General features: G+C 37.8%; 1 protein-coding gene across 1 annotated transcript; it reads left to right on the forward strand.

Annotated features, from left to right (window-relative positions):
* Positions 1-208: 208 nt before the first annotated feature.
* On the forward strand, positions 209-15965 carry LOC145764673 (putative E3 ubiquitin-protein ligase RNF144A-B). The gene is made up of 11 exons (XM_082576321.1): positions 209-327; positions 6790-6881; positions 9014-9118; positions 9413-9473; positions 9927-10051; positions 10386-10421; positions 10886-10962; positions 11653-11791; positions 12273-12362; positions 12793-12903; positions 13418-15965. The coding sequence occupies exons 1-11, from the start codon at positions 291-293 to the stop codon at positions 13523-13525; spliced, it is 981 nt and encodes a 326-aa protein (XP_082432447.1). The 5' UTR covers positions 209-290; the 3' UTR covers positions 13526-15965.
* The last annotated feature ends 517 nt before the right edge of the window (positions 15966-16482 follow it).

Below are 16482 nucleotides of genomic sequence, written 5' to 3' on the forward strand. Positions count from 1 at the left end.
TGGAATGGCTAAATGTATGGCGCTGTAGATGTAGGCCTAGCTAGTTAGCTACTTCCTTTTGTTTTTGTTTAAGCAAAAAAAGAATACTGATCTGAACTAGTTATATTTGTGGCACTATAAGTATGAGCGTTGTTTCTAACAATTAGACTAAACACTTATGCCAGACTATCAATAAATACAGTTTATTAAGAGCTATCGATCAATAAATGTTGAAACATCAAGCACCCTGATGAAAAACATTCTTTGTCACCAACAAACAACTGTTTTTTAAGTACCAATAATTAAAGAAAATGGAGGATTCTGAATCACATTCTGTTTCTGTTGTTGGTAAGTGCACTTTTATTTTTTTGGTACAGTAGCATAAAGGTAAATACACAACCCTTACTGATATACGGTAACCAATTGCAACCAGATTAGCAGAATACAGGAGATCTAAAAATGCAACTTTTTTGACCAGGCTATGTCTTGTCCACTTTGTTAATTGGAATGAAATGAACAAACAAAGCATCAGTTATCTTGTCATTTATATTATAGCATAAACAAGCAGTAGGTAGGCCTATGTGTTGAAAAAATTCAAATTAAGAACTAGATAAAGAGTGCAAAAAAAAGAATTCATGATATGTAAGTTTGAATTATGATGCATTTTCACTTAATTTCATCGTCGGCTGCATAGCCGACTGGTGAGAGCGCTGGAACGGCAATCAAACGGGTGCTAGTTCGACAACGTTCAAGAGCATGCGGCTGTGTCTTTGGCAGGACACTTAAGGCATGCCTGAAGGACTGAAAGTGGACACGAAGATTGGCTTCCTTGCCTTCCCGTCCACTTAATCTAAATCTTTAACCACCGGGTGTAAGCCTGGATACGACAAACAAACAAAACTTAATTGGCAGTGGCTATTTGACCGGCGCCGGTCTTTGAATCTGAAACACTGTTTGACCGGTCATGACGTCAATATGCAGGCACCTTTTTCTTTTTCAAAGCAAAAGACGAGAAGCGCGTATATAATATATATGTATAACAGGCCTCGAAACTGAAGGCGGCCATCGCGGCCATGGCCGCGATTAACCTACAAAAACCGACATTTTGTCCGCCGGTGTCGCCCTTCCGTCGGCCGCATTTGTCCGCCATGAAGTTCCGAGAAAATTTTACGCAAGCGGCCTTGTGAATAAAGTACTTTGCCACTTATAATCACAAAGGATTAGAAAGCAGTCAAAGCACCCGATAAATCACAATACACACTGTCTATGCTTGAATTGTTAACATTATTGTTTGACCAAGCAGCTGATGTCTGACATCCGCAGGATGCAAGTGACATCACAATACACTTTCTTGATGCGAACTATTCAGTCTTCGAAATTAGCGTCGGCAATAAAAATGCCGAGGCCACACGAGCGCTTGCAAGGTTAGGGTTAGACATTCCTCCCAGTCGTTATGGCACAGCCATAGATTTGTTCCTTAGTCAACACCCTGATGGAGCTCTATGAAAAAGAAAGAGGCGTGTGGATTGGTATCAAAGCCCGAAAGCCGCAAAACGTGGACGCTTCGTTGCGAAAGGCGAAGACGTCTGATTCCAGTGATGACGTGACAACCTCGTGCTCCGATACAGCATCTGATGATTCCGATTCTGACAGCTAGTTCTTTATCAAACAGACTTTGTGTTGTTCGCAGTGTCGCAATTGTGCCGAAATTATGTCAGTGTATACGTAAATCGAGGCAATCTTCTCGCAGGGAGCTATTAATTTGTTACCGGTACCTGGTTGAGCAATTAACGTTATTTTATGATAATTCATCGTTACTAGATGTCGATTTAATGTAAAACAAACGTAAATTTCTTATTGGGCATTGTTGTTATGCAGTATAACCCGCCGGAAAATTAAATCGATCTGTGCTGACTCGAACGTTGAATCAACCCAAAATTAACTTACTTTTCCGCCTGTGATTTATTTAACGTGAATCACTGTAACAGCGTGCGACGTGCGTATCTTGTTGCTCGCTTTATCGCTACTTTTGGTATTATTACATCACAACAAATCAAACAGTGCGGTCGTGATAGACTACTCTAGTATATTTTTCGCTTCTCGTTTTGGTACAATTGTTTCGTAATAAACGTTCACAGCAATTGCCGAGGCAATTTCAACTTTTTTCGTTTGGCCTCGGCAACGTTTTTGCCGACGTAAAAATGTGCTAATTTTGAAGACTGTATGTTGATGCGTGTCGACGTTCCGATGGCCGCCATGTGCTTGTGATTGGCCGCCGAACAGCTTGCTTCAGTCGGACACGTTTGGCCGCCGGAAAAAAAAAGTTGTTTCGAGGCCTGTATAAGTTCTAAATTGCACAATTTTATTCAACTCGATTCGTGATGCGTGCGATACTTCGCCGGCTTCTATTCTAGAGGGAATGAGTTCGATACTACCGTACCCGGAAACATTCTTTTTTTTTTTTTTTAATAAATTTTGACCCGAAGTGCATTTTTGTAGTCAATTTTTAATTTGAGTTGCCTACAGCCCAATTTTTTATGTCTTCAAATGTGAGTAATAAAGTTAGAGTTTTTTTAATTTGCTGGAATTTGAGAATTTCTCTGGGTAATTTTCCATTTGTGGCCGTGCTAACTAGTAACTACAGTAGAATTCGCCTATAGTGACTTTGGCTATAGTGACACTTCGCCTATAGTGACACCTGTTGCAAAGTCCCGTTTGCATACGCAGCAGTTGAGTAGAATTCGGCTATAGTGACACTTCGGTTATGGTGACACTTTTTTCGCGGTCCCTTCAGGTGGCACTATAGGCGAATTCTACTGTACTGAACCTTTCAAGGATTTGCCACCTTTTCCCGTTCATTAACGTGCTGGTAGGTCTATATCGATTTTTGCAGTTATCTTTTTCGTCCCGGACGCATTAATGACGAAAAATAAAATGATTGATTGATGTGACCGTGTTTGCCGAACGAAGCATTGCATTTTTGCTCTCAACAAGTTAGTTATATACAATGCTTCTTTTAAAAAAATGGTAATGGAATGTAAATGTAATGCAACTCAAATTAAAAATTGACTGCAAACATGCACTTCGGGCCAAAATTTAGTTAAAAAAAAAAACGGTTTCAGGTAGTATCGAACTCATTCCCTCTAGAATAGAAGCCGGCGAAGTATCGCAATTTATGCACCACGGATTGAGTTGAATAAAATTGTGGAATTTAGAACTTATATTATATACGCGCTTCTCGTCTTTTGCTTGAAAGAGAAAAAGAAAGAAATGCATGTATAGTGATGTCATGACCGGTCAAATGGTGTTTCAGATTCAAAGACCGGCGCCGGTCAAATAGCCACTGCCAACTTAATTTCAAAATAGCATAATCAAAAATTGGACATCATGTTGTAGGACGGATGCAACCTAATTCGTACCATGAACAATTCGTACCGTCAGTTCGTACCTTGAAAAGATCGAGAGAAAAAATAAAAACGCCGAAGTCGCTGATCGCAGTTTCCGCAAACATTTAAAATTTTCCGCAAATAAACAAAAACTCTTAGGATCATTTAAAGAAATTTTAAAATGTTTACGGAAACTCCGATCAACCCTAACCCTTTTAAAATGTTTGCAGAAACTGCGATCAGCAACTTCGGCAAACTCTTAGGATTATTACCGGAAATTTTAAAATGTTAGCGGAAACTGGGGAAAAAACGGAAACTGCGATCAGCGACTTCGGCTTTGTTCTATTTTTTTCTCTCGATCTTTTTAGTTTGTTTGTTTGCGGAAACACCTTAACCCTTTTTAAAATGGTTGCAGAAACTCCGATCAACCCTAACCCTTTTAAAATGTTTGCGGAAACTGCGGAAAAACGGAAACTGCAATCAGCAATGTTCTATTTTTTTCTCACGAACTTTTCAGTTTGTTTGCGGATACCGATACTCTAACCTTGCGGAAACTGCAATCAGCGACTTCGGCTTTTTTTATTTTTTTTCTCTCGATCTTTTCAAGGTACGAACTGACGGTACGAGTTGTTCATGGTACGAATTACTTGCACCCTTGTAGGACATTGTGTTTTTGGAACTTATTTTAAGGTGCAACTAGGGACCTAGAAATGCATCCAAACTTACCCTATCATCAGCATGTTGGTATAATAATAGATTGTTGTATTGCGCTCTACAGATTGTTAGACACTTCTACTGTTAACAAAAAAAAGCATAAATCATTTAATTTATGTACTTTGTTTTAGCTTTCATAAATTGCTTCAATGCAAAATTGTTTTTATCGCTACTTGCTTGTTTCCCAATGAATATTAGCATACGGTACTTGATGAAAGGAAAAATTTGATCACAGCTTTGTTAGAGTGGTTGTCTTGTTGAACCACAAACAAAAACAAACTGTGCACTTTGCTTAAATGTTTAACTTTTGATCAGCAAAATGAGATCTGGCCATTGACCATGGTAGCTACATCACAAAATTGCAGACCTGTGCAGTTTCAACCATATGGGCGAATGTACATGAGCAGATTTGCATGGGCACAAACTGCAGATGCACAAACTTGATTGGAAAACCATATGCTCAAAGTGCCTATTAATCATGGAATTTTTGGTTCAGTGAATTTGAAGTCACTGACCTAGGGGCTAGGGCCTTAGGCTACCTTTGTGATAATAAAGCCATTAGGCACACCTTTTTTAAGTTGTAACTAGGGATGGGCAAAATAGAATACCGAATATAGAATAACCGGTTGTAGAGTCTAACCGGTTTCAAAATGCATATGAAATCGGATAATTGAAACCGCTTTAACGATCCACTTCGTAATAGTCCGTTTGATCGCAACGAATTCGCTGCAGCGAAAGTAGAATTGTTTATCGATTCAGTGCGATGCGGCGTCGGAAAACGCACGAGTTTCATTGTTCGCATTAAAGAGATCTTTCTTGTCAAGCGCTTTGTAGTCCTCACAGTCTTGCGGAAGTGTAGTACGAAACAGCTTAATCCGCTTTTTAGGGACATTGCAGATTTCGGTACCACAAACCTAAGTTGTTTCTGGTAGAATACAACAGTCGACTTGCCTTCGCTAACATCGTGGGCTCCCACTCTCGTATGCAGGGCAACGTCGACCACAGGGTGTGCGAATTAGCGACCCTCCCTGCTGAAGTACGTACGGGGGCTTTGTCTTAGCCTTTTACTGTACTGCCGCAGAGCAAGGGGGGGGGGGCAATTTTTTTTTAGGGGGGCCGAAACAATTTAAATGGACAAAATCATTATAATTGTAGCTGTTGCTCGAGAATGTTGGGATTTTGCCAGGGGGGCAACAATTTTTAGGTGGAGGGGCGAGGCCCCCCGGCTGGCTACGGGCCTGTAATACCGTACATGCCAGTACATTGACATGGACGACTTGTTGAGCTGTGGGATTGAAGATGCTGCTTGCAGTAGTGAAGATGAATCAGCAAATTTGGCTTCCCCTGCTTCAGAAATAGATACATATCTCACGTTGTTGAAAGCATTCACTACATCTCTTCAAAACGCCCTTGTTTGATGGAAAGCAAAACAAAAACCAATTTTCTTGTTTCTGTCAGTTAGTTTCAAAATATTTTTGTGTACCTGCTACATCTGCTTCTTCAGAGAGATGTTTTTCAAGTGCAGGTTTAACTGCCACCAAGTTGAGATCTCGTTTGACTGGTGAAAGTTACACTGCGATAAGCAATTTTTGTGATGTTCATTGTTTTTGTAAAGTCATAAAAATCATTAAAATGTGTCGATGGTAAAAACTGTCAATTATTGTAGAATACATATCTGTATTCTATATTCGGTTTCAGTATTCTAGAATATTCTAGAATAGCTAATTATTCTATTTTGCCCATCCCTAGTTGTAACAGGTATAAATGGAATAAGAATGTATAATAATGTATAACGAATAACAATGCAGGCCTCGAAATTCACGGCGGTCATGTCCGCCGTCACAGCATGTGATGTCCACGCCCACGGAAAGTACCATTTAGGTCGGTCATATTTCTCCGCCGAGAAATAGTAATACAAATCGTCATTGCATAGCACAAATAATTGTTGCGAATGTATAATTTCCGCGCATTCTAGCGCGCATTCAGAAAATATGAATACTGTATCCCTTAGCTTCTATTCAAGCAGGAAAACTTTCTATTTTTACGTTGCTTCAACCATTGGTGACATTGAATCAGCGTAACAAAGGTGAATTCTTCGCTAAAAACCGATGGGAGTACCGGTACGTTTACACTAATCACGCGCAACTTAGTTCAAGTCTCATGTCACAATGTCTGGCTTTGATCTCCGAGTAATATTGATAAGGCAAGGTTGGTTACAAAATTAGATTATACGAGTAGCCTATTTCAGCAAGATGCAGCAAAATTTGTTTAGTTTTGGTATTTCAGTAAGAAAGAAAAGGCCCAGGGAAAATTCACTTTCGCTCACATGATACGCAAAAATAAACCTAAGAAAAGCCTAGTGAAACTTTGCACAGCAGAAAATAGTAGCATTAGTGTAGAAGTTTTCTGATTCGTGCCCAGAGCATTGTGCCGCAAGAAGCCACACAACCTCATTCGGTGGAAGTTAATCAGTGTGTCCGCCGTGAGACTTAATTTGTCCGCCGAGATAGCTGCTTAGACCAGACACGTTTGTCCGCCATCAACAAAAACGAATTTCGAGGCCTGCAATGTATTTGAAGTTGTGAGACACATGTGTGGCAGTGTCTCATTTGTGTGTACCGTATAGACATTATCATTTCTACTTTAATAACAATTTAATAATATTGAGTTGTTGATGTGTGGTTTTTGAACTGGTTTGTCAATGTTTCAGTGATGAAGTTATGCAAGCTGTGCTTGGAGGAGTTTTCCCCAGATGCAGAGATGTTTACCATATCATCATGTCAATGTACCTTTTGCAAACAAGTATGTTAATAAATTAAATTCTAAATGTCTCATACTTTGTTTTTTCACATTTACGCTTATGCGCCTTGAGCTGTAAATGTTTCTTTTGTTTTGGTTCATAAAACAATCAGTACACCATGATCAAAAAAATAGTATTTTAACATAATAATACCAACAACTTCTGTGTTTTAAAACACAGAATCGTAATTGTGATTTTATGCTATAAAGTATCAATTAACATTATCTTCAAGCTATTTAACCAAAATATTTAGTATCAGAACACCATGGCCCAATTGGCCATGCCTTGCAATAATCCAATGTAGTGATTTTCTGTGAGCAACTGACTGAGTATGTATACAATGTTAATTAGCTAAATTTCAATTACGATACAATGTAAACAAACAATTTTTAGCAAACACCTAATATAATTATCAGGATTGTAAAAACCTGAGTTTCTTTTATTAAAACCCAGGCCGCTCAGGTTCTTCTGGGCGAAAACATGCTCTTTGATGAAAAAAAAACCCGGAGTTTTATTGGCAAAAATGCGTTATGTCATGTAAACATAGCCAAAAAAATTTGTTGGACTATTATTTATGTTATATATAAGTGATATGCATTCATGTGAAAATTCATGCTCTTAAGCAACGAGTTGCTAAGCCTTCTAAATGTAGCAGTAATTTGGTTCAAACATATACAATATACATTCATTAGGCTACTTTTTTTTCTTTTCTAGCAAAAGTTGCAACAAAACTATTGCTAGAAAATATAACAATCTCGATAAACACCCAAACTTTGCAGTATTTACTTTATTAGTTGTTGAAAATAAAACTTTTTAGAAAAAGCTTTGTTTATCACAGGTGTTGCCACAAGTTTTTTTCTTGAACAACTTCAAGTTTTCTCAAATTAGAGCAGAATTCCTCATATGGCAACACTAGTATTGTATATTTAGCCAAGTCATTTTTAAAAAAACCCTGATTTTGTATATAAAAAAGACCAGCTCACTCAGGTACTTTTGTATAATTATATACCAGGGTTGTGGTGGGTAGCTGCCTAGGTACCCGAGTAGCTACCCAGTACTCACTACAACCCGGGTAATTATACAAAAGTATGCCCCTGATTAGGAATCGTTACTTGAATTTGCTCTATTGGCTTCAAAACTCTTACCAGATCTACCCAAGACACGTTCACAAACTTTTGCCTCATTTTCTGCTACTGTATCAGGCAGTGGATAAGGCGTTGTCTTTTCCAATGATGCAAACCTGGTTCGATTCTCAGCTTATGCTGGTTGTTGAAACACTGCTCACCCCTATCTGGAATGCATTCTTTTGAATTAAGAATTCAATTGACTGACAAAAGCAGCGGTTTAGAACTACGTGGCAAGAACTGGTGCGGTACTGACTACTGATGAGCCCAGCCTCATGGGCGAAACACATGTCTATCGCTGAGTTCTTGCTACACTCGACTGTCGAGAAACACATGATTTTGGGAAATGGTCTTGATGGCTAGTGTGGAGGCTACACCGGTTTGGTTAGCGAAACACAATGCTCGCTGTTCTATAGTGACTAGTCAGGCAGTGCTGACGTCAGGATGTTCGCTTCTTCTCACTATTATTAACCATGCAGTAATAACAAGCTAAAAGGGAGGCTAAAAGTATAACTGACCCTATCCCCGTCAATGTTTTGCATGAAACTACAAAGATTTAGGCAGGCCTATGGCGATGCTTGTTCAGTAACCTTTATTAAGCTGTTTTGGCCTGCCTAACACTTACCTTTCGTTAACTTATAACACTGCATATGTTGGTCATAAACGCAACGCCAAATCTTTCACTTTTGGCAAAAATAAAGTATTTTTGTTATCATATCTCAAAAATTTGATGTGAAAGTAAAAATCTGAGTTCAGATTCGGATTCAGCACCCCAAGATTACCTGAAATCAGTTGTCAAAGTCCAAATCGCAGAAAAAAAATCTTTTTTTGTAGACCAGTGTAATGGAATCAGATTGAAAAAATTTCTGTTTTCTACTTTTGTATTCAAGTTTATTACGCATTAAAGTCGTCATCTATTGTGCACAACATTATTCCATAACAAGGCTGGGTTGTGAGAATTGCAGAACAAAGGTACAGTTGAAACAAAACTTTCTTTTATTTCTTTTCAGTGTATGCAATGTTACATCGAAGTGCTCATCCGTGACCGTGTTGTACTGTCCATATCTTGCCCAGATTCAGAATGCACTTCTGCTGGACACATCACTGCAGAAGAGGTAAAATATGTCAGTGAAGTGTAACAACAGTTTTTGATATACTAGATGTACGCACGATAACAACATATTTTCAATTTTTTGTAGCAAAAGAAAATACATTTGGCGTTCTGTTAGTGATGGGCTATTCACACATAGTCTGACTACTATTTTAGCATGTTATTGTTCATTGTTCAGTTTCAGTTCAGTCCTAGCAGACTTTAACTTTTTGATTACCTTAACTACATGACAACGTTATGTAGATTGTGAACTATTAAAGTTTGTTATGTGATACCATAAAATAGCATTTTATTTCAGATAAAAACTCTGGTGCAAGATGAGACGTTTGAAAAGTATCAACGACTGAAATTTGAACAAGGTTTGAATCCAAATAATTATTATCCCATAAAAGTTGAAAATCTGAATCACATGATACGTTAACGTTTGTGTTTTGTCGGCTTTACCTTGGACCTCTCTCTGCTGTGTTGAGCAGATGTTGTTTTTCTGTGTGATTGTCAGAATACGAAAACGAAACTGAACTGGGGAAAACCGGCCGAAAAAATTGCAGACGCACATTCTATTAAGCCATTGTGTCATGAGGTTGCTAGTTTTGTGTAATCAGCGGTTTCCATTGATTCACATAGTTTCAGTTTTGATCTCATTTAACTTTCGCTACTTGGAGTAACAATAAACCAGTAAAGACACTGTCTTCACAATATTAACCAACCACATCAAACCGAAATGTATGTTTCTCACCGACCGTAGAAATAAGCAATAAAAGGATACAGTGTATTTGTCAGTACACGAAATATGCTTTTGTTCAACTTTCTAGAAGTGGCAACAGATCCACACAGAACGTTCTGTCCTCAAATATCTTGCGCTACAGTTTGTCACGTGTGTGACACCTCACCTAACGACGAAACAATAAACAAGCCTATCCCTGTATCTTGTCCGACTGTGAGTACCAACATGAATTCACTTTTTGTTTTTAGTTACAAATGCTATTATGCCGGGGAAGTTGTTTCTGGACTTTATTGTATATAAGTAAAAGTTCTCGATACGCAACCATGGAACCGCTTTGTATACGAGTAGAAGCCGGTAAAAATTAGGTTTTCAAAGCGCATGCTGCCTTGTTGACTTCATTGATGCATGTGGTCGACTCAAATATCTCCGTCACCAATTAGTTTGTCTTGATCGTTGCCAGTAAGCTCAAGCAAAGTTTTGCATGAATATGTCAAACTAATGTTATTGCTTGCAAGTAAGGTAAACAAAGTAAGTTTTTATCTTTCAGTGTGAGTTACGGTTCTGCAACATATGTAAAGCAGAGGTGAGTCATTTTTCCACCAAGTATTGATACAGCTTGTCATACTTGTTTTCACTTGAAATAGGTGAAAACATTTAACTCTTCATAAATTTGGTAATATTTGTAGAATTTTGTAAGGTTAAATATTTTGTGGTGACATGACACTCGATTGTTTAGTTTAATTTGACACTGTTGTTTCTGATCTGTGCCATATGTGATCTGTGTCATTCATACAATATGGTACAACGCTACACAATTTCTAATCATAAAAACATAATAAGAGTGTCCACCAGGCCTTATTGAAAACAATTTCTTGCTTTCTTCCCGTGACTTCAGCATCGTGTGGTAGCATGGCGTGCAGAAGAAGGCAAGAAATTGTTTTGTAATTTCTGATTTGTTACAGTGAATAAGTATTTCTGTAGTGAAGCAATGAAGTTGTTTCAAGAATTTTATCAAAACTCATCAGACATTATCTAATTTGCTTGCAGTGGAAGCCTAGCCACAAATGTACAACTTTTTCTCTTAGCCTTGGAACGGAGTTTCAAAAGTTGCAAAACATAACTGGGTAAATCGAATTTTTCTCATTTAAATATATAACTTGTACCAATGAACCAGAAACGAACTTTCTGGTCAAAGTTAACCGTTGTTTTTATTGTTGCTCACCCTAAAACAAATATATATAAGATTAGGTAACGGATGCCAGATATTCGGTGCACCACTGCACCCTCACTGTACTTGATCCATCCAAAAATCTCAGGTCGCTCAAACTATAACGAGTTGGTGGAAATCCAACTCTGAAATTACGTGACGGGCGTACTGCTGCTTAGCACTACAGATACAGCATGGTCAATTGTCATGTTAGTCAATTGTCAGCTCATGTTGCTGTTATTAGCATTTTGAAGTAGTTGTAGACATCAAATTGTAATAGCGTGTAAGGACATGAAAATCTTGCACATCACAAACTAATGCAAGTCTAAAAGAAGTACACACTTTGGTGGATCACCATCGTGGTATTTTGTTATCTGGATATATTTAGCATATTCAATATTCATATAGCTTAAACGGTTTTGTTCAATTGTAAAATTTAAACATAAACTGTTAGTTTTAAATCTAAGTAGTAAGTGAAAGTGTCAAATCATCACTAATACTTAAATAGAAAGTTGAGACAATGTAGGCTATTTATTTGCAACATTGTGCCACAAATAATATTCTCGGCATTCCGTCACAAAGTCAACAACTCAATCTTTTTGATTAGGTTAAATTTAGGAAACGATTCCTCCATAAAAAGATGTCCCGTGTGTGACATTCTCATAGAGAAAGACAGAGGCTGTGCTCAAATGATATGCAGAAATTGCAGCCATGTGTTCTGTTGGTATTGCTTCAAGCTATTAGATGTAAGTAATATTTTTTTTTATGATTAATTTGTTGTAAAAAATTTGTTTTAGTGTGTTTCTGACAAAGAGTTTGTTGGCAACCGTAACTGATTTTCTGCAGTATGAGTGTATCTATGTGATCAAGTTAAAATTTTCAATTAGCTATTACTCTACCTTTATAGAGTTTAAACCTATCTAATATAATTTGAGACCACCTTGGTATCTAATAACATAAATCTTTTGACTTTATGCCTATTTATTTTCATTTTACAGAGGTTTTATATTTTTCTTTAATGTATCTTGCATCCATCTCACCTGCCATGCTATTGAAGATATTAAGTTTTCCTTCCAACACATCGCGAGGTGTGGAGAAGAAGACTTCACTCTCGTCAGACAGACAGGCCACACCCTCAATAACAATATGAGGATTAATTCATGGCCTGTAATAATCAAAATCGGTTGACGATGATCTATAATCCGACATATGCAATGTTTCTTTCAGAATGATTTTATGTTAAGACATTACGATAAAGGTCCGTGCAGGGACATGTTGGGGCATAGCAGGGCACAAGTTATGCGTCACAGAATTGGGGTAAGTATTTTGAACCAGACGTGTTTCGAAACGTAAAATAAATTGAATCCAAATAGTTTTTAATTTACATATAAACAGAACTGTTCCTGACAGTATTACCGGTAACTGGTCTTTTTATGTTAGATTTTAAAAGAAACCGTTTTTGTTCGAATAACTTTTTTGATATGCTCTGAAATGTATTGTTAAAGTTAATAACACCCCAGCTGATAAAAGCCTGTTTGACGTTGCATCGATGTAAAAACGCTAACTTTTGCTTGTTGCCTTACGAACACTTTCGCCCTGTTCTTTTGTCGAAAGCCTCCTCTTGATCGTGAAATCCTTTGAATGTATCTTATGGCTACAACGTGAGCACTTAATTTAGTGCTGATAGTTGTATGCCGGGGTGAAAAGATGTATTAAAATAAAGGCAACGTTTTTTTTCATTCACCAGGTCGTTGGATTGCTTATTGCAGTGGCTCTTCTCGCCATTGTGGCTTCTCCTGTCATTATTATTGTGGTACCTTTCATATTGTGTTGCAAATGTAAAGGCTGCTACCAACGGGTAATTATTAAATAACACCCTTTGGGTTTCATACACAGTGTTTTGTTTCTTCGTTTTAACGACCTGCTTGGATTTACTCAATAAACTGTATACCTTTAGAATTTTTTAAAGTGTATTATTATCTGAAAATTATATATGTAACTTTAGTTTATAAAAACAAACATTTGACACCACACTAAAACTTAGAACAATCGTAACGTTTCGTTGTGATAGCCATGACCAGTATGAATGTTCAATTGTTCATCTCATCTTGAAACCCTACTTTAAAGTTTGTTGGTTCAAAAGTTACAAATGCTTCCGTTCACCATCTGATCTTTCTATCAAGCGAAAGAGATTTGGTTCCATTTGTAAATGAAAACTGTATTTCTCGTAGCTGTCAGAACGTTGGCTAAGCGTAAGTTTACTGTGTGATTTCTGGGCACTATGGTTTTCACTCATCTCAACGCGGCTTTCCTTCAATTCAATCATTTTGCTCCAAAGTGTTATCGAGTTTCACGGAACACTTGTTTTGCAGGCCATCAACAGAGGTCGACAGCAAAGGAATTTTGTCGAATCTCAGGGAGATGATCACATCGCTAACAATCAGAAACAAGATGATATTTCTTTGGCAGAGTTTCCATGAAAATTGACATCTGTGTTTGCGTGAGGTTGATTTACCATTGCAGCACTTATAGAGAAACCATGATCTATCAAATAGAATTGCGCTGTGAAGGCCACAGTTTTCGATTATCGTTTTTTTTTATCAATTTCAATAAAGGGACCATTCTTAATCAAAAAGTAAAAAGCCCAAAATGTAGTTACTAAACTCATGTTCAGCAAACGTTTCGAAAGCGATACTGTCTTCATCTTCAGTGCTATAAATGCTTATAGCACTGACGTCCGATATATATATCACCGAAGATGAAGACATTATAATTTTCGAAACGTTTGCTGAACATGAGTTTAGTAACTACATTTTGGGCTTTTTACTTTTTGATGAGATTAACTAGGCGTTCAGACCATTCTCATCTGCCAAATACAGTCACATGGACAAATCTTTTCCTTGCAATTGAAACGATAAGACGGCTTAATCAAACCATGTTTTATTTATATTGAAATTTTTCAAGTGGTAGCAAATAAAAACGCGGTAGCATTTCGTTTTCGAGACAGTTTTTGAGGAAAACACGTTCAAACTATTCTTCGCAAGTGTGATACCGGTACGTGTTTAGATAATTTAATTTCACCATTGCACAATGTACCATAAACTATCACACTACATTGTTGCATGAATGCTGCAGTGCAGTGATTCTGATATTTTTTTTTCAACATCCCATTTTTCATGCTATTTTCTGTGACAGCACAACTAGATATTGCAATACTTTCCACAGCTATTGCATCATATCCAGTAATGCCATCAAAACCCGGTTTACCTGTACTGAAAACTGCTTGCGTTGTGTTTATACCGGGTTAGGTACAAAAAACACTAGCTTTGCTTCTCAAAAGCCTATTTTTCTTCAACTGTTTCTTATTTTTGTTTAATTTTTATGTGTTTTATTCTCTTTCGTCTTCTAAATATTCATGAACTCAGTCGGGTGGAAAAACCGCCAAATGGAGCGAAACATTTTTTTTTTACTTCAAATAGTTGCAATGCTTGCTTCCCAAGTTGATATGAAAAGATACAACTGTGTTTGTTGTAGAAGACTGCGCTGCAATGTTTGAAAAATCATGTGCTTGATCTGATTGACTGTTCGCAGTGGACAACAAAATTGTGATTTTCTTACACTAATGTACCCAGACAGCAAACCAGTCGTCTTTTTATATTGACTCTGTAGATGTTCAATCAATGTAAAAATGACTGATTACTGTATGGGTAGTTGGGTACTGGGTAGCACACCCTCCTTTATTCTTTGCTCTACACAAGCATCTCATATTTTGCATCAAATCACAGTATTAGCTATACTTTTTGAAGTAAGGTGCCTATGTTTTTGATGCGTTATCTTGTTCTAAAGTGCATGATATTGAATTTTATTAGTTTGCTAGGTGAAACCAATGTGGAATTTCACAAATTCTTCATGCCACCACACGTATAGTGTTCCTTGTTTTTTATTTTTATTATTGGTTATGACCTGTATCTCACGTCTTGCAGGAATTGAGGCATTATTTAAGGTACTGGTAAATCATATTGACCTATTGTAACGGCCTTTTCTTACAGTTTTAGGATAGCTTGTACACAAAGTTATTAACATTTGATCATCTTTTCCAACATCATTAGCTATATGTGTACAAAGAAACCGTAAGATCAAGCACTGCTAGTTCGGCTTTCAGGGTCCGCGCTAGAGTAATGTATTTCCAGAACGGCTCTCCATTCAGCGGCACATAGGGGATGTAATAAATTATTCTATCCATCTGGGTGACCGGGCCTGCGTCAGTGGTTCAAAGCTTCTTCAAGTATGCGAAACTGCCATGAATAACCGTTTACGAGGCTATCACAAAACGAGGGTAAAAATTCAAAGCAACCAATCTGCTAGTAATTTGGAGCACTAAATAAAGTCTTGGTGTTCCTATAGTACCACATTGAGGTTACTCTGACTTCTACGACGTGTGCAGAAATTTGTGATTTTGCAAGATTCGTTCCGCCCTTAATGGTTGGCGTACTCCTGTGTTTTCTGAGCAATTTATGTAAATTTTAGTTTAACCTGCAGTGCTTGTGTCATTGCAGACGAGACAGTGACGTTGTGTTTCGCCATTTGTTTATATATTATTTCAAACTCGCAATTAAATGACGAAACACAGCCAAGTTTATTTTTCTGCCCCTGTCTAATAAGCAGTTCTGTTGATGAGCACCCGACTTGCCGATAAAGAAACTTAAAGATTAAACAACGGCGATTCACTTCTTGGGGTTGAGCAACACCAAGGCGCTTTTCTATTCAACGGGCACAACGGCTCCCAATGAAAGTAGAGGCCTAGTCTGCAAGCAACATTTGATCAAGCGGAAACTCAATGACCGATCTGCGTCGGTTTGCAAAACTGCCAAGATCGTGCATCCAAACAGACTTTCTCCTTGAGAAGATAGTCAAAGCTCGAGCCAGCTGACTTTGTAATGTTTCTGTGACATTTTGCAACAACGCATTGTGCTTTCCTAGTCCATTGCTTTATTTGCTTACTGAATAAAAGAATCAACTTGCTTTGTGGTGATGACATAAGATAAACTACTTTCGCATTTAAACTGAGCGACTTCGACCAAACCGGTACAACAGCTTCATGCAAGACAGGCGTGGGTGCGCCTCAATCGTCTCCGTGCGGCCGTCGGGCTTTTTTGCTCAACCAAGCACCAATGGGGAATGGCTTTCTCTACTTTTGAATGTGATGCTAAGGAACAGACCGCATCATCAACGATTGCACTACCTTTAAGCCACCTAATGGAGTGGAAGGTTTGCGTATCTTGGATGATGAAACAAATAACTGGTTGCTCTCTAATGGCCTTCCAGTTTAGTCAGGGAACATCGTCGATCTGGGGTAGTTAAAGGGTAGACCCTCGGCACCAGAGGCTCACACGACGAAGAGGTCTGTTCGTTGACTAGGTTTTATAATTGTTTATTT

The sequence above is a fragment of the Aplidium turbinatum genome, chromosome 2 (genome assembly GCF_918807975.1).
Source record: "Aplidium turbinatum chromosome 2, kaAplTurb1.1, whole genome shotgun sequence".
Classification (NCBI taxonomy): domain Eukaryota; kingdom Metazoa; phylum Chordata; class Ascidiacea; order Aplousobranchia; family Polyclinidae; genus Aplidium; species Aplidium turbinatum.

Coding starts and splice junctions, on each gene's coding strand:
- LOC145764673 (XM_082576321.1), top strand. CDS start 291: ATGGAGGATTCTGAATCACATTCTGTTTCTGTTGTTG. Junction 6,882..9,013: donor AATGTACCTTTTGCAAACAA/GTATGTTAATAA, acceptor ATTTCTTTTCAG/TGTATGCAATGTTACATCGA. Junction 10,052..10,385: donor TCCCTGTATCTTGTCCGACT/GTGAGTACCAAC, acceptor TTTATCTTTCAG/TGTGAGTTACGGTTCTGCAA.